The following is a 23613-nucleotide window of genomic DNA, read 5'->3' on the forward strand; positions in this document are numbered from 1 at the left end:
ATTATCCTCTTCCTTCATCGAGGATCTCCCAACCCCTTGGACAGAGCTGTTTTCTGTTTGCTTGTTTTTGTTTTTTAACAGAGAGACAGGGTCTTGCTCTGTCACCCAGGCTAAAATCATAGTTCACTATAGCCTTGAACTCCTGGGCCCAAGAGATCCTCCCACCTCAATCTCCTCAGTAGCTAGGACCCAGGAGCATGCCACCAGGCCCCACTAGGTTTTATTTTTATATTATTTTATTTTATTTTATTTGTAGAGACAGGGTCTCACTATGTTGCCCAGGCTGGTCTCAAACTCCTGGCCCCAATTGATCCTCCTGCCTCGGCCTCTCAAAGCACTGAGATAACAGGGATAACTGAGCCACTGTGCCCGGCCTCAACAGAGCTCTTGACAGCACTATCAGTCTTAGGTGGGAAGCATTATGAACAATAAAAAGGGAGGAGATATGAAAATCCGGTTAATTAATCCCAATTATAATTGAGGGAACTGGGCATTGCAGCTGGGTGGTCTTTTGTACAGTGAATAAATTATGTCCTTCGTTGATACTCAGTTCTTAGACTGAACTGAACTAACCTGAGAACGAGGTATTAAATTTCCCATTTCTAAAAACAGATAGAAAGTAACCATCCAGGGGCCAGTAAGGGATGGTAGAAAAGCACACAGATAAAACAGGGGAAAAAATGTCTGTCCTGGGAGTTAGGAAGCTTGGTTCAAAAGCCTCTATATGTATTTTCCTCACTTGCTTCCATTTCTGTCTGTAACACTAGGCAAGTGAACTCTTTACAATAATCCTGCTGGCTCCTTCATTTTTCTAATGTTTTGGTTTCTCTCCCTTGCTAGCATTACCCTCTGTTTAGTGGGGTCATCTGGGTAGGCTGGAACAGCTATCCCCTTAAAGGTTAGATCACTCCCACTGCACCAACGAGCACAGGGTAGGTCTGAGAGCAATTCAGGGGAAGTGAATGGCATAGAAAAACAGGACATATCTAATAGCTTCTTGAAATAATAGGGACATTTCTGTGTTTTCCAGTTAGAAAGGACTTCTGAGTTAAAAGGATCACAAGATGGCAGGGCCTGATATTTTAATTTCCCATCTTCTTATTAAAATAGCAATGGCTGTGAAGTAAAACAGGCACCCAGAATTCACCTCCTCCAACATCTGATGTAATCAACAATAATTATTGACAGCAGCAAAAAGAGCAAGAGCAAGAACCCAACAGGGAAACGTGTACAACTTCATGCCGCCATAATGAAATAAGAAAACAGAAAAAGCACACTCTGCCATGGCTTGGCATAGCTACCTATCATGGACCCTAAGCCCCCACAACAGCGTGAACAGTATGTCGAGAATTTCCACAAATTGTTCCTGCTTTGGAGAAATGTTGTCTGAAAGGTTGAGCTGGAAGCTCAGCCAAAGTCAAAACACAATCCAGGAGCAGAGACCTCTCCAGCAATATGCATAGCGCGGGCGAGAGGGATGTTAGCTGACGCCCTGGAGGAAGAGCCTGAGACCCAGGGTTCTCCCCCACTGTCACCGTGTCCTGGATAGGGCCCTGGGTCAGACTTCTGAGGAGAAAACAGAATCCATATCCTTTGCAAAGGAGCAGCTGGAACGAGGGCTAGCCATTTGTCTACACTGAAGCGAACACAAGCAAAGCACAGCTTACAGGCGAGAGTTCTACAGGGCACAGGGGCCTCCAGAAATGTACCAAGGGCACTGAGGAAAGCCCGGCCACACAGCAGACAGCGAGGCGGAAGGCAGAGCCTCTTGCTCTGAATGTGCAAGAAAACCCATGACAAGATTATATTCTCTTCAGTTTTGAGTTTTAAACTTTTATAACATACATTTTCTTAAAGGATCTACTAAATTTAAATTATACAAATATGCCACTGAAAGATAAATATATCGAGAGGTGGTGGTCGCATGCAGAAGCCAGATGAGGAGCCTGGTGAGGAGGCAGCTCGGAGACAGGAGGCCTCCATGGCCACTCTCTGCAACCAGAGAGGTCTCAGGGCATGAGCCCTGCAAAACGCTTCTCCATCAGTGAACTCGCCTAAAAATAGAATGAAACAGGATGGAAGATCGTCCCACTAAGGAAAAAATTGAGAAGCAAAATAACATCACAAAATAAATTTAAAATAGCAAGAAACACAGTAGTTAAAAATGGAGTTAATTAAGTGCAAAAAACATTTAAAAACGAGCTGATCAAGGTGCGTACAGAGGTGTAATTAAGGTAACACAATTAAGAAAATATAAAAAGAACAAAGAAAAGCTGACAAAAGGGTAGTTGCCTTAAACAGATACTCCAACATATCAAACAGAAAACATATTACAAGAACACATTTCCCTGAAGTGAAGTAAGAATCGAGCAGTCTCGGGGAAAAATGATATAGAATGACACTTTTCATTGAGATCCTGTTTGTCACTGAATGTCAGTTGCAGAGAAAGAATGCTTTAATCGCATCAAGGGGACAAGGATGGGACAATCTGAGGTAGCATCAGATTTCCCCTCTGAAACACTGAGTGCTAGGATGTAATGGAGTATTTGTCTTTCAACTAGATTATAAAGAAAAGAAAGTGATGCCCACATTTATATGCACCCACATCACTAAAGTATACAGACAGGCATATTCAGGCACGCATAAACTCAGGAAAAACCGTGTCCTTAAGCTCCTTAAAGAAAACCACTTGACAATAAAATTTAACTGATTAAGAAGTAAGTATTAAAATGAAGTTTCAAAACTGTGATCCCTTTCCCTCACGTGAGTACTCACAAAGCTCTCTTCCTAAAAGATTAGTTCCACATTGCAGCAATAGGACAGGACACCTCCTGATTTTTATACTCCTATGAGATTACTCTGTGTGTGTCCAAAAATCACATTCGCTTGAACTGTTAATATTTCTCTTAGGAAACAGGAAGGAAAAAAAAGCAATGAAAGCTTGCCTTCTATGTGGGTTTGTGAGGGCCGCCATAACAAAATACCACAGACTGGGAAGCTTGAACAACAGCGAGTTATCCTCTCACAGTTCTGGAAGCGGGAGATCTGAGATCAAGATGCCAGCAAGGCTGGTTTCTTCTGAAGCCTCTCTTTTTAATTTGTGCATCTTCTCCTGGTGTCTTCACATCACCTTCCTTCTGTGCATCTGTGTCCATAAGAACATCAGTCATATTGGATTATAACCTACACCTCTGGCCTCATTTTAACTTTCTTTTTTTTTTTTTTTTTTTGCGATGGAGTCTCTCTCTGTCACCAAGGCTGGAGTGCAGTGGCCTGATCTCAGCTCACTGCAACCTCTGCCTCCTGGGTTCAAGCAATTCTCCTGCCTCAGCCTCCTGAGTACCTGGGATGATAGGCGGTGTGACCCCATGCTCATCTAATTTTTGTATTTTTAGTATAGATGGGGTTTCCCCATGTTGGCCAGGCTGGTCTTGAACTCCTGACCTCAGGTGATCCAACTGCCTTAGCCTCCCAAAGTGCTGGGATTACAAGTGTGAGTCACCATGCCCAGCCTCTCATTTTAATTTAATAAACTCTTTAAAGACCTTATCTCCAGTGGCCAAACCCTGTCTCTACAAAAAAAAAAAAAAAAAAAGAAAAGAAAAAACATTAGCTGGGCGTGCCTGTGGTCCCAGCTACTGGGGAGGCTGAGGTGGGAGGATCACTTGAGCCCAGGAGGTTGAGGCTGCAGTGATCTGTGTAAGGTAGTGCTAACAGCCTGCGTGACAGGGCGAGACCCTGTCTCAAAAACAAACAAACAAAAACAGAAAAGACCTTATCTCCAAATTCTGAGGTCTTAGAGTTAGGCCATCAACATGTGAATTTTGGGGGTGGCACAGTTCAGTTTGTAACATCCTCCATATCTCAAATAATGTAAAAAAGCGACTGCATGCTGTCATAAATCGTAATTCATCATACAGCTCCAGGGAATGTAGTAAAGAAGCCAGAACCCCTTACCTTGTTTAAATAAGTCACCGTGTTATAACAAGGTTTGTGGTCAAACTGGACTCTGTCAACTGCTTTGTCTTGGGAAAGGCACTGGGCTTCTCAGCATCTTGACAAAAAGATTGACTGGGGCTGGGAGTGGTGGCCTGCGCCCGTAATCCCAGCACTTTGGGAGGCCGAGGCGGGTGGATCACCTGAGTTTGGGAGTTTGAGACTAGCCTGACCAACATGCAGAAACCTCGTCTCTACTAAAAATACAAAAATTAGCCAGGTGTGTTGGCACATGCCTGTAATCCCAGCTACTTGGGAGGCTGAGGCAGGAGAATCGGCTGAACCCGGGAGGCAGAGGTTGCGGTGAGCCGAGATTGTGTCATTGCACTCCAGCCTGGGCAACAATAGTGAAACTCCATCTCAAAAAAAAAAAAAAAAAAGATTGACTGGTAGTGGAGGGAAAGAGTGCAGGAGTCTGATGGTGCTGGGTGTCGCTTCAGACAGAGCATAAAGGAAGCAGTGACATGACTCTAGTTTCTCTCCCTCTCCTAGGATCTTATATTTTATTTCTAATTTTTACTAATAGACTTTATTTTTAGGGGTTTTAGTTTTTCAGAAACATTGAGTAGAAAGTAGAGAGGTACCACAACCCTTTATACATCCTTCCTGCAGTTTTCCTTATTATTAATATAGTACTAGCGAACATTTGTTACAACGGATGAACCAATATTGATACATTATTATTAACTACAGTCCATAGTTTACACTAGAGTTCACGCTGTATAGTTCTTTAGGCTTTGACGAATGCATAATGGCATGTATCCACCATTGTAGCATCACGCAGAATGGTTTCACCTGCACTGAAAATTCCCTGCGCTCCACCTATTCTTCCCTCTCTCTCACCCTCCCTCAGCCCCTCAAGACCTGGCAGTCACTGATCTTGTTACTGTCTCTACACTTTTGCCTTTTCCAGAATGTCATATAGTTGGAATCATACAGTGTGTAGTTTTTCAGACTGGTTCTTTTACATAGTAGTATGAAGCTGAGGTTCCTCCCTGTCTTTTCATGGCTTGAGAGCTCATTTCCTTTTAGCATATTCCATTGTTTGTGTTTATCACAGTTTGTTTATTCATTCATCTGCTGAAGGACGTCTTGATTGCCTCCAAGTCTTGGCAATTGTGAATAAAGCCGCTATAAACATTTGTGTGTAAGTTTTTGTGTGAGCATAAATCTTCCTGTTATTTAAATACCGAGGAGTGCAATTGCTGGATAGTATGGTGGACTACGTTTAGCTTTGTAAGAAACTGCCAACGTGCCTTCCGCAATGGCTGTACCATTGGCATTCCCGCCAACAACGAAGGAGACTTTCTGTTGCTCCACATCCTTGTCAGCACTTGATGTAGTATTTTGGACTTTAGACATTCAAATAGGCTTGCAATAGTAGCTCATTGTTGTTTCAGTTTGCAATCCCCTGATGAAAGGTAATGGTGAGTACCTTTTCATATGATTATTTGCCATCTGTATATCTTCTTTTATGCAATGTCTGTTCAGATCTTTTGCTTATTTTTTAATTGGGTTGTTTTCTCCTGAAATGTACTAAGAACCCTTAACAGGCAGCACTGCACCCTGGGGAGCCTGAAACCCTGCACGACCGTGTGGAAAGAACACGGCCCTGTGCCACATCTGCGGAGACTTACTATGTGGAAAGAACACAGCCCTGCGTCAGATCCGTGGAGACTGGCCTGGCCAGAAATCAGCACCTGGCCAGCCCAGAGGGTGGCTATGTGTGTTGGAGCAGTTAGACTTCTCTAATACAGGATGATGCAGGAAAAGAAGTCCATTAGGCAGATTCAGAAAAGGTTTTTGTTTTCGTTTTAAGAAAATGATCATGAAGTAAAGGGAACAGTGAGTTTCAGGAGGAAGTAGTCAATTGAAACTGTTTACTGTAATTGATAACATAGAGTCACTGGCAACTAATTCTGTGATATCTAAATCTTCCACGTCAGCTTCACCACCCTATTCTGGTTATTGCATTTTTAACTAAATAAGATGGAATAACTTTTTTTATAGTACTTAAAATTCTGTTTTTTCAAACAGGGTTTGAGGAGGGGAGTAAACTTTATTTGACCTCATCATATTTAACTCTTAAAATATTCCTGTCTAAAAGACTCTGTATGTTTGTATCTAGGTCCAGTCTTTGATTTTTCCTGGGGAACTGTTGACACTTTCATAATTTCAACCACTGTGTCAACTTCATTTTTCAAAAGATACAGTTCTTTCCACTTTGTCATAATACCTAAATGAAGTAATACAAAACAAAAAGACAGGTGCTATGGAGTCCTTGGTTCTCCATAGATCTTCTTAAACTTTTTCTTGCTTCAGGCAGAGATTCAAGAATATAAATGGAATATTAATTCAGCTTATCTCAAATGATGTTATTAATATTTCATGTATTTTTAAATTGAGGGTCAATTTAAAATTTCTGCCATATATACATTCAATTTATACTCAGTACAATTCATGTCAAAATTTTTAAAACTTGGTGATCTATATATTCACTTTTTTCCATCTGACAAACATTTTTAAACATACAGAAAAACTGAAAGTTATTCAATGAACATCTTACATCACAACTAAGTCTACATTTAACATTTTGTTGTCTTTGCATTATCACAAATAATTCCTCTAACACATATTATTCCTCTAACCATGAACCTGCCCTTTTTTAAATCAAAAGAAGTTGTAGATACCTGTACATTTCCCTCCTAAATGCATCGACAATTGTATAATTTAGAGTTCAATATTGAGTTTTGTTTTGTTTGTTTTGTTTTGTTTGGTTTTGAGGTAAAAGGCACAGATCTGCTGCTATGGATGGAATGTTTGTGTGCCTCCAAATTGGAGGAGGGGCTTCTGGGAGGTAATCAGGTCAAGAGGCTGAAGCCTCACGTTGGGATTAGTGTTCTTACGAGAGGAGGACAGCCAGTCCTTTCTTTCTCTCTTCCTCCACCCCCCGCCACGTGAGAATGGAAGGAGAAAGTAGCTCTCTATAAACGAGGAAAAGCCTTTACAAGAACCTGACCATTATCTCTGACTTCCAGTCTCCAGAACTGTGAGAAATAAATGTTTGTTGTGTAAGCCAGCACTCTATGATATTCTGTTATAGCTGCCCACATTGACTAAGACCCCTGTGAAACCCTAAGACCTGTTAAATTACAGAGTGTTACTTTCACTCCCTAGTTCCCTCACCTGCCCTCTCAATCTGTACCCCGAGGCAAACACTGTTCTGATTTTTTCCACCATTCATTATTTTTGCTTTGTCCAAAACTTCTTGCAAATGGAACTGCACACTGTGCCTTCTTTAGCGTAGGCTTGTTTCACTCACCATGTTTGTCACTCATCAATGTTGTGGCAGAGAGTTTTCTTTCCTTAGCTGTGGAGTACTATTATGTCGTGGGACTATACCTGTATCTTTATTCATTCTATTGATGGTACCCAGTTGCTTTTAGTTCTGTTATCAATAAAGTTACTATGAACATTCCTGTACAAGTCTTTTTGTGAATTTAGTTTCATATAGCTTCAATAAGTACCTGGAATTCGAATTGCTGAGCCATAGTTGGTGTATATATGCTTTGTATTATGATAAACTACTAAACTTTTCCCAAAGATTTATGCCATTCTACACTCCTAGTAACCAAGAATTAGAGTTCTAGAGTTCTGGTTGATTCGTATTTTTGCACAGATCTGCTGTTACTGGCTTTTTTTTTTTTTTTTAAGACGGAGTCTTGCTCTGTTGCCCAGGCTAGACTGCAGTTATGTGACCTCGGCTCACTGCAGCCTCCACCTCCTGAGTTCAAGCACTTCTCCTGCCTCAGCCTCCCGAGTAGCTAGGATTACAGGCCTGCGCCACCATGCCAGACTAATTTTTGTATTTTCAGTAGAGACAGGGTTTCTTAATGTTGGTCAGGCTGGTCGCAAAGTCCCGAACTCAGGTGAGTAGACAATTATAACAATACACTGTAATGAAAGTTATTTGAATGTGGCCTCTGTCACATTACCTTCTGGTACACACCTCTTTTTGAACCAGATTTTCTTGGATAAGGGGAACCACTGTATGTGTTACTTGATTTTCTGTGTTTTGCTGAAAATACTGTGAACTCAGACATTTGGTGGTTGGGGTGAACTTGCCAACATGTGATTTTACGTTTTTTGTGGAATGAATTATTTTTTTGAAAACTATTTATTGAGCATTTACTGTGTTTAATACTTTACTAGGTGCTGTGAGTAACCCAGGTATGCTATACCCACTTGGACCTTATGGTCTAGTAAGGGGATTTACAGTGTAGGGAGACAGACCGAGGAGTAAATACATACATATTAATACAAATGCTATGCAGCAAATGAAGAGGGTATTGTCAAAAAGGAAAAAAGAGCATGAGGTAGACAGGATTGCCTTAGATGGTCACTACTGGCCTCTAACAGATGATACATGGGCTGAAGTCCTAGGGAGGAAGAACTAGTCAAACGCATCTCAGTCCGTTCAGAATTTAAAAGTGACTCTTAAGGCTAAGGTAAGGTATGTGTAGTGTGTACAGACCACCTACAGTCACATATAGGGAGGTGTGTGGCCTCTAACCCTGACCCACCCAATCAGTATCTGGAGGTTCTGGGGTTACAAATTTCATTTACTAAAAAACTTAACAAGAGATTTCAGTTACTGAAGTTTAAGAAGCACTGAGAGTTGTAACACCTCTTAATGTTCTATCAGCTGTTCCAGAGTTATATTGTTCCTCAGATCCAGTTATGCTCCATTGCTAAAAGGAAATATGGCCGGGCGCGGTGGCTCACGTCCGTAATCCCAGCACTTTGGGACGCCGAGGAGGATGGATCGCGAGGTCACAAGTTCAAGCCCAGCCTGGCCAATATGGTGAAACCCCGTCTCTACTGATGGTTTCAGCCCCAGGGGGCGGGGGAGTCCTGGAATGTATCCTTGTGGATAAGTGGGGAGCTGTGTGTACATTATGACCACTCCCGTAACCAAACCTAGCGTTTGACAAAGTACGGCCTCAATTACAGCCGCATTCATTACCGTGAATGACAGCCAAAGTCAAAGTTTAGGGTGGTGATACTATTTTGAATTAGGCCATAACGTTGTATTGCTCATAAGCTTCATTTCGACCAACATTATATACATACAAAAAGTATGTACCGTAAGGACACACAACAAGCTGGACCGCAGGAAAAAAAACCCCACAACTTAGGATTTACCTAGTCAGCCGCTACCAGAGAGCAAGCACCCTGCAAGGCCGCTGGGGCTCGTGCTGTGGATGCCAGTGGTTTGAGGTCGGGCTCGTGGGGTAACCCTGGACCCAGCCGGGAGAAAAACGGCTGACGCTAGCGTCACACTCCTAAAGAAAGCCAACGCCCCAACAACGAGCTTCGCAATGCATCTCTTCCGGGAAGCGTGGCCGGGACGCACGTCGCGCTGCGATTGCGCACTGAGGTTTCGCGTAAGGAACCAATAGGACGGAGGAGTGGGCGGGCTGTTGGCAGAAACCCGGATTCCGGTTCCGGTGGGCCTCCATCAGTCCGCTCCAGTGCTACGTGTCCCTGGCATTTTAGGTGTCGGTTGAGCAGGTGAGTTTCTTCCCGCCAGTAGGTACGGGCGAACCGGGCGGCCACGCCTTTGCGACTCGCGGGGGCAGCGGGCGTGGGCGAGCCGGCGTGTCTCCCCGGGCGGCCGTCGCGGAGCGGGCGATGAGTGGTCCCCTGGCTCAAGTCTGGGGCCGGGGTCTGGCCGCCGACATCCCACCAACTCGGCCTCTGCCGGAAGGCAGACCCAAGGCCGCGGGCTCCCGGCGAGCGGGGTCGCCGGCTCGCTGGGTTCCAGGGCTTAGCGTACTGCCCCAGCTTCTTTTGTGCTGCAGCCAAAGATGATGTCCTGCTGCCCGATACCTTCGGGGTTGGCTCTGTGTGCGGGTGTGGAGTCTTGTCTGGGAAAGGCTGTACTCAGCTCTGGCCCTGCCGCCGCTCCCGTAGTTTAAAGTGAGAGCAGTGGTCTAGAATCTAGTTCGAGAGATCATAGTTGGTTTTTGGGTCTCTACCCTTGACATTGAGTGCGGTATTGTGTGTAGCGTGCATTTTTCTGGATAAAAAATTCTTAGCTTCTTTCATGATAACTATGATTACAAAAAGTTTAAGCCCTTTGGATTTCAAGAGCAAAGTTAAGTGAAATACTGAGAAAACAGACATTACTGTGTTTTTGCCCACAGAACGTTGCAGAAGTCCTGGTGTTTCATTGACATTAATTCATTTCGTTGTCCACAGCCTACATTAAGTGAGGAAACTGGGGCTTACAGAGGTTTACATTCCATAGCCAGTGATTTGAACTACCACCTGGCCACTGTTCTGAGTACTGGAAATGGAGGAAAATACAAGTAATACTTTGATCTCTTTACTTTCTAAAGCAGTGGCTCTCAAAGCTAACATCGGATGACATTTCTGTTGGGTAATAGATTCCTCTAAAGAACATATATAGTAAAATATATAGCCCTGTTTCCTTAAAAGATGTGTTCAAATCGAAAAGTTTGGAATTTAGCTATTAGCTTCTCAGAATTTGCGTCTTGCTTTAGCTATTCTTTGTACTTTAGAAAAGTGTATTGTATTGGCACGTTTTAGAAAAATCAAGGTTGAAATTCACGTTTGCCTCCATTCTAGGCTCTTGCAGCACCATAGTTGGCATTCACTGTACAAGACATTGCCTTCTGCATAGTTGAAAATAAAATATGGAAAGTAATTGTTGGATCTCAACATTGTTGGTTCCTTAGGAGCGGTGAGGGGACTGTAGAATGAGAAATGGATGGGACTGCAGAGTCAGAAAAGGAATGGATGTGTTATCAATTGCTTAACCTTTTTTAACCTCTTAATAGAGATAGGCTTTTTATATTGCGTGTGCTGTTCTTTGTCAGTGAAGATATCATGAGTAAGATCTGTGCTTTTCTTACTGCCTTTGATCTGATAATTAACTGAAATTTACAAAAATAATATCAATTTAGGCTTTGGAGTTTGTTTTTTGTTTTATTTTAGGAGGTGGAATTGACCCATGTTAGACGTGAATTCAATGACTGGTCTCATTTACATCTTGATATCAATGAGTAAGTGCTTATTATATGGTAACCAATACCAGTGAGTATCTTTGTTTATTTTAAACAGGCAGTCATGGATCAGGTAATGCAGTTTGTTGAGCCAAGTCGGCAGTTTGTAAAGGACTCCATTCGGCTGGTTAAAAGATGCACTAAACCTGATAGAAAAGGTAATTGCTTGACTATGAGAAAAAAAATTAAATCTTTTGAGTTTTCTAAGCCTTTTGTTTGATTAACATCTTCTTGATTAATAGCCATTGCATTACTTTCGCCAACATTTTTATTGATTGATACTGCTCGATGGCTTTTTAACATTGTCACTTCTTCCTAAATTTTTTACTCTTGTCTAAATTTTTATTTTATGTATTTTCAAATGGTGTAAGATTATCACAGCCTTATGTTCCAGGTAACATTTTAGTTAATAATATTTTATGACTTTTAGTATCTTACATATTTTCTCTTTGGAAAAGCTTTGAAGTCTCCCTACTGAACTCCCACCCCAATGAACAAAACCTTAACATGAAACCAACAATCTAGTTTTTGCCAAACTAGAAAGTTAATTTTTTTATTTATCATGATTCATGTGTTCAATTTGTCTACTTGTATTCATTCATTGAGTTAGGAGCTAGTAATATAATAGAGAATATAACATGTATGTAATGTAGTATATAATAAAGGGAATAGTCCTTGCTGTCATGGAGCTTAGACTCTATCAAGGAAGACTGTCATAAACAAATTATTGCAATTATGTTTTTTAATTACTGCTGTGGTAAGTATTATGGAAGATAACTAGAAGGAAGTTTGACAGCACATTATAGGAGGACTAACCAAGTCAGGAGATCAGGGAAAGCTTCTCTTAGGAAGTAACATAAAATGGTAACATTACCAGTGTAATGTTTTATAAAATAGTGCTCAACTCAGACAGTCTCACTCTGTTGCCCAGGCTGGAGTGCAGTGACGCAGTCTCAGCTCACTGCAACCTCCACCTCCTGGGTTCAAGCAATTCTGCTTCAACCTCCTGAGTAGCTGGGATTAGAGGCACCTGCCACCACGCCTGGCTAATTTTTGTATTTTTAGTGGAGCCAGAGTTTCACCATGTTGGCTAGGCCGATCTTAAACTCCTGACCTCAGGTGATCTGCTCGCCTCGGCCTCCCAAGTGCTGATATTACAGACATGAGCCACCGTGCCCAGCCGAACTTGATTTTTCAAGCCTTATTTTTGGCTTCATCATAATAGCAAAGGCACTGGACCCATTGTTTATAATGTACCCAAAAAAGGTATGTTTCTGCCTGTATAATCGATATGTTATAATAAAAATTACAATGATACATTTTAAAACTTAAGAAAAATAATGTATATTTCTTTCATCCATGTCCTTATTTTGGTATTTTCTGGTCATTTGCTAAGAAGAAAATATTTTTAGTACTTGTTGATGAACTCACTGGCACAGACATGCACTGTTATGTTTCCTTAAATATCAACAAAACATGGAAATTTTAAAACCTGTCAAACAACTTGTTTACTATTAACAGTTTCACCTTTTTATTTTTAAGTTATATATCTATTAACAGGATAAATGTATACTAGTTAAGTTCATTTATGTTGCTGATAGTTTTTTTCCCATACTTTCAGTGACAGTGCAAAAAATATGTGAATTTCGTGTTTTTAAATGCAGAATTCCAGAAGATTGCCATGGCAACAGCAATAGGATTTGCTATAATGGGATTCATTGGCTTCTTTGTGAAATTGATCCATATTCCTATTAATAACATCATTGTGTAAGTAAACTTTATGAAATAGACTAGGATTGAATGAAACTTGAAACCATTTGAGATGACGGCCTGCTATTTCGTTAATACAGAGATGCATCTCTTTTTAGTGCTGTTGGAGTCTACTGATATTTATGAGTATCTGATGATTGAGCGCCTTTAGATCTTAAATGATCTTTCCAGAAATTCTGTGTGCTAGGCACTATTTTCTTTAATAAATAAAATTTTACAGAGTCAAGAAAGTATTAAAGACACTCATATGTCACAAAGCCAGCACTGAAACCTAAGTCCTCTTTGTGCTGTTATCTTGTTAATCTCTAAGGAGCAGAGGAAATGCTTCCCATCCAAAAATCACTGCTATGATAGAATTCTAACTCTGGACCAGATTGCCTAGATCCAAATCCTTTTTCTTGTTATACAGTTGCTGTCCTAGCATCAGGCAATTTGCCTCACCTCTCTGTGCTCAGTTTACTCAGTGGGGATAACAGTTCTTACTTGGATTATGACTTTAAGTCATGTAAGGCCCCAGAAACAATTTGGGTAAGAATACAAGTGAAAGTTGTTACTGTAATGAGCCATTGCTACTGATGGGAGAATATCATAACTTTTAAGTATATTAGGAGGCAAAAAAGGCTGAGAAACATTGGGATCACTTTATTCGTTTCCAAATAATTTTGCTTTTTAAATTCATTACAAGTCATTGGGACATGTTGTGGCATTGAGCAATTAGAGCAATTGGGTAATTCAGTTTAGGGTAAGGACTTAGTATGGGTTTTAGTACTTACTCTGTGATTTTGTATGCATTTAATCTCAGCCTCATCCACTGTTTGGAGCTAATAAAATCTATTATTACCTGATAATAATATCAGGTAAGCACTGATATACCTCAAGTGCTTGTATCCATTAAAAGCACTGAATAAGTGTTAGTGGAATTAAGTGAACAACTTCAGGTTCTTTGCCTTTTCTGATGGTAATGGTGGCAATAGTAATTAACATTCATTGAGAACTTTCCATATGCTATTGAAATCTATCTAATATCAATCAGTAATATCAATTGATTTTATGGGGTGGTGAAGTTTGAAGCAATGATTTAAAAAATTTCTAAACTATAAATCTCCTAAATACTAGGTGTTTTATTCCAGGTACTGGTACAGGTTGCCTTTTAAATGACAAGTAACAATGTATATTGTCAGAGGGATTTCTTAAGTAGGGTACCATAGTTATTAAGGTAAAATTGCCACAAAGTGATATTCAGGATCAGAAGTAGTTAGAACTAGATGGGCCCAAGTCACTGATACCTCCTTTGTCAGTTCAGAAATCCCTTTATTTTACCAGTGAGAAATGCCAACTGTAGAACTGTGGAGTCATGGGGAGAATACTGAAGTAGAATGAGGAAATCAGTAAAAAGAAGTGGCAGAGTCTCTGTCAGGTCCGTTCTTTTTCATACTCAGTGCTTCTGCTCTTCTTACTTCCCATTCTGTCATGAGACATATTTAATTGATAGGAAGTGTTTCTTTAAAATGATAACAAAATTAGTTTCCTGTGATAATCATTGTTCTTAGTTGTACCTTTCAGAAGAACATGTAAGCCCACCTTTTCCAATTTTTTGGTCAAGCACCTTTCAAATTTTTTCGCCAGCCTTCACTTAACCTATATTGTTGTCCCTTTTGCCAGACATCACTGTCTGCCTTGGGTTATACTCAGGTCCGTCTTCACATTAGATTATGAGTTGTGAGGCAGGCCTGCCTTGTTATTTATACTGTATGTCTCTCCTATGGAGTCTAGTCCAGAGCTCTCTTGTATCTGTTAAAAGCACTGAATAAGTGTTTGTTGAATTAAGTGAACAACTTCAGGTCCTTGCCTTTTCTAATGGTGATGGTGGCAATAATAGTAGTTAACATTCATTGAGAACTTTCCATGACTCTGTGTGTCAACTCATTTAATCTTCATGAGGAAACTGAGGCATGGGGAGGCTAAGTAACCACTCGGATTGCATGGCTAGTGATAGAGCAACACGGGAAACCTTTCAGAAGCTAGTTACTTAGAAAACTTTTCTTCTAGAAAACCAAAAAAAAAATGGTTTCAATGTTTAAGAAGTTAAAAAAATCTATCTTTAGATATTTTTTAATCTTAATGTGAAGGCTAATTAAAACATTTTGTGAGAGACACTACAGAAAACTTACTCTTTTCTCATGTTATACCATGATAGCTGTACAACTGAAAGGAATCTTGCTTTCCCTGCTTGAAAGAGGATTAATCATTGTTTACATCATTTTGGAGATGGTAGCAAGGGAAATACTCATTGGATTGAATTATCTTTTTTTGTTACAATTTTTTTCTTCTTCTTTATAATTATAGCAGTCAAAATTAATATTCACAGTATTAGAATTTAAAATAAGCACTTGCTGGCCTTTTAATTATAGCAATACTGTTTAATAGCATAAGCATTTAAAATGCTAAACATTAAAGTATATGCTCAGGGGTATTTTATGTAATAATTTTCTCTCTTTTTTTGAGGTGGAGTCTCACTCTGTTTCCCAGGCTGGAGTGCAGTGGCGCAATCTTAGCTTATTGCAGCCTCTGCCTGCCGGGTTCAAGTGATTCTCCTGCCTCAGCCTCCTCAGCTGGGACTGCAGGTGCACACCACCATGCCTGGCTGATTTTTTTGTAGTTTTAGTAGAGACAGGGTTTCACCATGTTGGCCAGGCTGGTCTCGAACTCCTGACCTCAGGTGACCTGCCTCCCACAGCCTCCCAGAGTGTTGAGATTACAGGTGAGAGCTACTGCACCTGGCCTATTTTATGTAATTTTCTTCTGGTAATGGAATTATTTTGCTTTAACATTACTAAAATGTGTATCTGACTATGTAGGTTTAATGTTTATGCTTTTAAAGCTCAGAAGTTCTTCTGTAGAAAACGTGATTTTTGTTTTCATCATGACTAACCCAGATTTTGGAATGATTATGGTAAGATGTGGTGCTTGAGCACCTTGTGCTCATGTGCAGTCTACTTTCTGCTGGTGTGTTGACGTTATCAAATTGAAAAGCTTCTCAGCTAACCATCCTGTCATATAATTGATATTTTTTGTTGTGTTCAGAAAGGCTAGACTGTTCCAAAATGGCATTTCCTGAATGAGCATTGTGAGTTTAGACATAGACCTCTGCCAGTAACCACATCATCTTTCCAGGTCCAGGATTTTAAAGTTCATTGTGCCATTCTTTTATGCCATCTTTAGATAAAGTTAGGTGGGATTCAAATAATTGGTCTTGAGCCATTAAAGTTATAGCATATTGCATTTCAAATAATAATAATTATTAAAATTATATCTCTACTCAGAAGTAATGATTTTTCTTTCTTTTACAGTGGTGGCTGAATACATTTTGGAAGAGAGTTTTTCATCTTAGAGATTGGTGAACAAGTGTGAGAGTGTGAGAAGCTCACAGAGTACAAATTTGCCTGTATATTTTGTGGGTTCTTTTCCTTTCAAGATGTTTTCTATTTCTAAATTAAAGTAATTTCAAAGTAAATGAATATCTCTTTTTTCTGTCATAGATACTTATCACATTTCAGTGATAGAAAACAGTAGTTTCTTTCTCTGAGTAATTTAGTTTATAAGAGAAATGAAAGAGCCTGGTGAAATATTACACTTTCTGAGAGCTCTTCTGTTTTAGCCCCTTTGTGCTAGTATTACAAAATACCTGAGACTGGGTAATTTATAAATAATAGAAATTTATTCTCACAGTTCTGGAGACTGGGAAGTCCAAGATCAAGGTACCAGCAGGTTTGGTGTCCAGTGAGGGCCTGGTTTCTGCTTATAAGCTGGTGGCTTCGATGTTGTGTCCTCACATGGCAAAAGGGATAGACGGGCAAAGGGACTTCATCCCATTCATGAGAGAAGAGCCCTTGTGACCTCCTCACCTCTTAAAGGCCCTACCTCTTAATACTATTACATTGGAGGTTAAATTTCTTTATATATATGTACGTATGTGCGTCTTGCTCTGTCGCCCAGGTCATGGCTCACTGTGAACTCAAACTCCTGAGCTCAAGCCATCCTCCTGCTTCAGCCTCCCGGGTAGCTGGGACTACAGGTGCGTGCCACCATGTCTGTCTAATTTTTTGTAGAGCTAGGGTATCGCTATGTTGCCCAGTCTGGTCTCGGACTCCTGGCCTCAAGCAATCCTCCCACCTCGGCTCCCAAAGCACTGTGATTACCCAGCTAAGCCACTGTGCTTGTCTGGAGATTGAATTTCAACATGAGTTTTTGAGGGACATAAACATTCAAGTTATAGCATGTGCTATCAGATAAATGTTTGTGGTCAAAGAAGAAACAGTAAATAAAGTATGGTGATTCCCTAGTAGAATTTGAGGTAGGGTAGGAGTTTTTCTGTAAGCACTTAATTTTTTTTTTTTTTTCCTTTTGAGATGGAGTTTCGCTCTTGTTGCCCAGGCTAGAGTGCAATGGCACGATCTCAGCTCACCGCAACCTCTGCCTCCCTGGTTGAAGCAGTTCTCCTGCCTCAGCCTCCCGAGCAGCTGAGATTACAGGCATGTGCCACCACACCTGGCTAATTTGGTATTTTTAGTGGATACGGGGTTTCTCCATGTTTGTCAGGCTAGTCTCGAACTCCCTACCTCAGGAATTTTAAACAGGTAGTCAAAGTTATTATAGTTTAGAAGCTACTGGAAAGTTTCCTAGAATTATGGTTAAAACTTGAAAGTGAGAGATCCTCTTCTAGATGTGCTAAATTAGTCACTCTGTCTTGAACACTGGAGTTCTGAATTTTATTAAGAATTCACTGATAAGAGTCTGAAATGAAAAGGGGACTTATCCTCTTTCTCCTTTAAAAAAAAAAACTAAAGCCAGGTGCAGTGGCTTACATCTGTAATCTTAGCACTTTGGGAGGCTTGCGCAGGAGAATTGCTTGAGACCAGGAGATCAAGACCAGCTTGGGCAACATAGCAAGACCTCAACTCTACAAAAAATTTAACAGTTAGCCTGGTGTGGTGGCACGCACCTGTAGACCCAGCTGTTTGGGAGGCTGAGGTGGAAGGATCTCTTGTGCCCAGGAGTTTGAGGCTGCAGTGAGCCATGATTGCACCACTACACTCAGCCTGGGTGACAGAGTGAGATCTTGTCTCTAAAAATAAAATACAAACAGTAATTTAAATTTGAGTTTATTCCCCCTTTTTAAAAAAAGCAATTGCATTGCTTCAATTTGTTCATTCAATGTTTAGTTATTGAGCTTTATTTCCCTACTTCTAGTATTTTTTAAAAATTTGTTAGCAAAACACATGTTTAAATGTTCTTTCATCCTCAGTAAGGTAGAGAAGTGTCTAATTAGTGTGGCTGGGCAGTATTCATCAGTTTTGGAATCCACGGTTCAGAGATTCTGGTCTGTTTTTGTAGTAACAGTAACAAATTTTTCTGCCTACTTATGAAATGTTGACAGTGTTTCAATCTTGAATTAATTGATGTCTTCAAAAACAAAAATACAGTGAAAGACCGGGTGCAGTGGCTTATGCCAGTATCCCTACCCTTTGGGAGGTGGAGGTGGGTGTTTCACGAGGTCAGGAGTTGGAGACCAGCCTGGCCGAGATGGTGAAACCCCATCTGTACTAAAAATACAAAAATTAGCCGGATACAGTGGCAGGTGCCTATAATCCCAGCTACTCAGGAGGCTGAGACAGGCGAATCGCTTGAACCTGTGAGGCAGAGGCTGCAGTGAGCCAAGACCATGCCTCTGCACTCTAGCCTGGACCACAGAGCAAGACACCTGTCTCAAAAAAAAAAGTGAAAATTGGATCATCTCTAAGCTTAAGGAGACCATATAGTCACATTTATAGCTATTAGCTGCTTAAAGATCAAAATTGTATGTGCACATATAAGCAAGTGCATGTATACTTGTATATGTTTACATATATGTATGTATATATAGATATTTACATACATGCACCTATATACATGTATATTTTAAACACTTATGGTAGAAACTCTAAAACGTAGGTTTGCCACTGGCAGATGTGTATTATGTTGTTGGTTAAGATGATTCTGAACATTAATACTTTTTGACATAAGATGATTGTAAATTCCTGTTTATAGCATACATTTAGGCTGATTATTTTGATGACTTACTTGGTTCTTGACACATGAGTGGATAAGGTATTACATGAATATTTTGTATGTATACATGCAAATGAAATGAGGGCTGACCAAGAACTCTGGTGACAGAGCAGAGTAACCTTCACAAGCAACAGTTGCATTTCTTAAGTAGGAAAGAATAAGTAGATTTTTCCTATTCGCCCTACTCCTAGCATATATGAGAACTGGCACATTGTGCTGTGTAACAGTACTTATTAAACTTCACCATGCATGAATCACCTGAAGGAATTTCTTAAACATTTTCTATTTTTTAAATACCTGTAGCAAAACATACTAATGTACTTCCTGTGGCAGTTCCCCAGTTTCTCTTCTTTGCAAGCAAAGTCATCTCGTTTTTCTTCAGGTTGTGTACCACATGTATGGGTATGTGAACAACACGTTTTTGTTCACCTGTTTTTAACATCATGTAATTGGAATCATGCGTTCGTATTCATCTGTGACTTGCCTTCTCTCTAAAAATAGTATTTTTGAGGTTCATGCGTGCTGCTAACATAGCTGCAGCAACTGTGGTCCATTTATTTGCACTGGTATATAACTTTCTGTTACGAAATTATTCTGTAACTTTTTCATTTATTTTATTACTGATGGACATTTGGGTTGTTTTCAGCTTTTTGCTTTTAACAATTGTTCTAAGTTTTCTGCTAAGAATGTGGGTATACATGTCTTCTGGTATAGCTGTGTAAGCATTTCATTTGTTCTCATACCTTAGTAAAACTGCAGTGTCAAAAGTATGTCAATGTTCAGCCTTGGTAATGCCCATCATTTTCTGAAGTCGTGCTAATTTCTACCCCTCCAGTAAGAGACTCCTGCTCTACATTCTCCTATTAGTACATTGTGCCTGTCTTCTTTTGGCAGGTGTTTTCATTTACTTTATGGTGTTTCGGGATGAAGGAATGCTCAATGATAGTATTTTTACTGTGTGAATATTTTCACCTAACATTTGTAACTTTTGTGTGTATTATTATTAATATTGTCAGCTTCTTATAGGATTACCCAGTTTCCTCTTCACAGACCAGTGCTTTCCACCTTTCTGAAATACAAGACTCATGTGGGCACTTGCCCCACCTTAGATCTACCACATCAGCATGTCTAGATGTTGAGCCTTGGATTCTTTGCTTTTTACAAATGCTCTTAGATGGTGATTCTTAACATCATTTGAGATTGAGAAACGTTACCCAGCCACACAGCTCATCTTTTCAGCTAATGCCCAGCTGAAGGTCACTAGCTTGTTGTATTATGACTTTTGTAGTAGAAAATGCTCCCATGTAACTAGCTGCAGGTAACTACTCAGAAACGTGGACAGCCTCATTCAGAAAAGAATACTTCTGAAGTACGACTGCACAATTCTCATTCTAAGATCATTAAATGCTTAGCTCGGGCAACCATGCAGAGCAGGGTAGAGGTCAGTAAAATTAAAATCTTGTATTTCTGATTCTTTTTTAAGGCAAGTACCAATGCATTATTTACTCAGAACCTCTCTTGTCTCTGAGGAATTAATTCTAACTGACAATAGGTCATCTCCTGCCAGCGTAAAAGAACAAAGTGTGGCTGGGCATGGTGGCTCATGCCTGTAATCCCAGCACTTTGAGAGGCTGAGACGGGCGGATCACAAGGTCAGGAGTTTGAGACCAGCCTGGCCAACATAGTGAAACCCTGTCTCTACTAAAAATATAAAAAATTAGCCGGGTGCGGTGGCACACACCTGTAGTCCTAGTTACTTGGGAGGCTGAGGCAAGAGAATCACTTGAAACCGGGAGGCGGAGGTTGCAGTGAGCCGAGATTGTGTCAGTGCACTCCAGCCTGGGCAACAGAGTGAGACTCTGTCTCGAAAAGAAATAGAAAAAGTACTTTAATTTGTTTAATTAAATCTCAAAGCATCTGAGCATCAACTAGGCATCAAAATAGTTCTCCTTTGTGAATAATTACATACATATCACTGACAAACAATGTAAGCCTGGTGAGATTGCAGTTGCTAAAATGGGGAAGATGAGGAGAAGGGTAGATGTTGGAAAATGGCTAGGAGTTTGGTTTGGGGAACGCTGGTTTGAAATACTTGTTAGTGAAGTAGAGGTTGAATGTGCAGTTGGATGTACTGGTCTGGAGTTCCAAAGCGATGTTTCAACTAGAGATATGGATTTGCAAATCGTGAAGCCAGAAGAAAGGGTTTCCAGGAATCAGTGAGCAGGTGAACCAAATGCTGCCGATAGGTTGTGTGAGATAAAGATAGAGGTTTGACACAGACTTAGCAATGTAGAGGTTGGTTGTAATCTGGAGGGCCTGGCTGGGGTGGTTCAAAAGACGATGGGGAGTTAAGGAGTATGGACAAACTGCTCCTGTGATTTTTGTAAAGGGCAGTAGGTTAAAGGGGTATTCAGGTTGAGAGGGGATTTATTTTTAATATGAGAGAACTAGCAGTATGTTTTTTATGGTGCTAGGAATGGTCTGAGAGGGGAAAATTGATAAGGAGGGAGTGAGAAGAAAGGGAGTCTGTGGTTCAAGTGGCAGTGGGAGTAACTCATTCTTGCTGATGAAGGAGCATATGGGTACAGAATCAGACTCTTTCCAAGGAGGAGATGACAGGAGGAGACAGGTTGAGGACACATGTCAGAGAGTGATAGAGTAGTTCCATGGAATTCAAGCTAGGTGAGAAGTAGAAGGCAAGATGTGGGTGAGGGGCAACATAGACTGTGGACCGGAGAGGTACAAGTTTGTTTAAATTGAGGTCCTAAGGAGAATTATTAACTGGAAAGGTAGAATTGCTGGTTGGAAAGTACAATGCTTGGATTCGAATTATGGAGGGCCTGTAGTTATTGGTAATGACCAGTTATAACATTGGAAAGACCATGGGATTCAGTAGCTAATACAGGTTGAAAATCAAGATTCTTGGAGGTGAGGAAGCCAAGAAGCTGGGAGGCCACTGTATTGAGAAGGATTATGTTTGTGGATATTAAATTACTGTGAATTACCATAGAAGTAGGGTTGGAAAGAAGGACAGCAAGCCAGGAGCCAGAGTCTTCCGGGGCATGGTGTGAGGGTACGATGACTGGAGGTGAGCGCTGTTTCAGATGAATACTGTTAGGAGGGGTAGTGGATGCTACACATGTCAGAACTGGAGGGTGGAGGTGTGAGAAGAGGGTGATCTGGAAGTTGCTTTGAGGAACAAGGAGAAGCTGCCTGCCCTCCAGCCCCAGTGTTGTGACTAGGATGGGAGAGAGAATGAAATCTCCGTGAATAGGGCTACAGGCTATACAGTGCTGGAACATCATAAGGGGAAAGGAAATGTTCTGAAATGAGGTTGAAGTGTTTGAGATTCTCTATAACTGACCATGGATTCTGAAGGGCAGCGTGGAAGGATTTCGGGACTTAAGGAAGGGTGAAAAATGGAATCAGAGAAATAAGAGAGTGGCTTACGAGGGATGGTCAGGAGTCTTGATCTTCTGAAGTGAGTAGGAATTAAGGGCATGATGGTTTTTGCCCTTCTTTTCCTGAGAGTAGTGAGGCAACGTAATGAGATTCACTGAGGCAAGGCAGTGAGACTGGAGGACAGGGGAGGGTGTGGTTCTGAGGCCCGCTCTTCATGTGCTGGTCGTGCTAGGAGCAGAGCTTCCCACACTGCAGTGTGCAGATGAACCACCTGAAGGTCTTGCTGCAGATCCCAGTTCGGGAAGTGTGGGAGGGGGCTGAGATTTCACATGTCTATAGAACTTGCATGGACTCCCAGGCGATGCTGATGCTACTTTGAGGACAAGGCTAGAGGAGACAGAAAATTTAAGTTTTATCGAGAGCCCATTGGCTCCTGCATTGGAGGAATTCGTGAGAGTATTCATAATACTTATACCAGCTTGTGTGTATCGGGTGGGGTGAGAAAGGTTTTCTTGAGGAGCATATATTGTAGAGGAAAATTTTAGGATACATTGGATTCCAAAAGGCAGATACTAGAGGTAATACGGTGTTGTCTCAAAGGATGGATACATGTTTTGTTCCTCAAAGTTTCCTAGACTTGGCACATTGCTTCAAGAGAAGCTGTGACAATAAGACAGTATCAAGAAACAATCAACTTTGTGCTTTTTTACCTGATGACTTGCAAATTTACTTTTCCCAAATCAGTCAGAGGCAACACATTGCCTGCCGAAGAAGGGACTAGTGTGGAGTGAGTAAAAGGAGCTGTACAGTCAAAGTTCAAGTTTTATTCAATGTATAGGACAGGCCTTTTGAGAATCAAAGGTAAATCTTGAGGATAGGAAGGCACAGAGTAGTATATGGCATAACAGTAGAACTAGAAGGAGGTAGGTGTGTAGAGGAAGGAAGAGACCGCTGTCATCCTCATCTGCTCTTGGGTTTGGGAAGAAACCAGTGGATCCTATAGGAATTGGGGTGTGGGCTAGGAGAGAAGGAGGTCTGACCTGGTAGGAAGTGAGGGAGGGAATGAGGCTCCCTCTTAGACAGAGGCCAGTACTTCTTGGGCCACACCAGGGAAGCACCCAGGGAGAACTTAGCCTGTATTTGTAGACCATTTCCTTGCAGGGAATGAATTTGGAGGGAATAACACCAACTGTTCTGGAAGAAAAACTGTGTGGCTTTGCCTCCTGTGGGGTGTGGGCCTTCCATG

General features: G+C 40.9%; 1 protein-coding gene and 1 long non-coding RNA gene across 3 annotated transcripts in view; one reads left to right on the forward strand and one right to left on the reverse strand.

The window, feature by feature from the left end:
• Positions 1 to 9381, reverse strand: part of LOC123572377 (uncharacterized) — a 52304-nt gene extending 42923 nt beyond the window's left edge. Inside the window, exon 1 of the long non-coding RNA XR_006696917.2 lies at positions 9202 to 9381. This is a non-coding gene — a long non-coding RNA (uncharacterized lncRNA). The remainder of the gene's footprint in view (positions 1 to 9201) is intronic.
• A 111-nt stretch (positions 9382 to 9492) lies between these two features.
• On the forward strand, positions 9493 to 16371 carry SEC61G (SEC61 translocon subunit gamma). 2 transcript variants are annotated; one of them, XM_045389157.2, is made up of 4 exons: positions 9493 to 10370; positions 11146 to 11245; positions 12752 to 12854; positions 16208 to 16371. In XM_045389157.2, the coding sequence occupies exons 2-4, from the start codon at positions 11152 to 11154 to the stop codon at positions 16215 to 16217; spliced, it is 207 nt and encodes a 68-aa protein (XP_045245092.1). In that variant the 5' UTR covers positions 9493 to 10370; positions 11146 to 11151; the 3' UTR covers positions 16218 to 16371. The 2 variants fall into 2 exon arrangements, with proteins under 2 accessions (XP_045245092.1, XP_005549620.1); XM_005549563.4 differs by having other exon boundaries at positions 9493 to 9570.
• Positions 16372 to 23613: the final 7242 nt, after the last annotated feature.

The sequence above is a fragment of the Macaca fascicularis genome, chromosome 3, assembly GCF_037993035.2.
Source record: "Macaca fascicularis isolate 582-1 chromosome 3, T2T-MFA8v1.1".
NCBI lineage: Eukaryota > Metazoa > Chordata > Mammalia > Primates > Cercopithecidae > Macaca > Macaca fascicularis.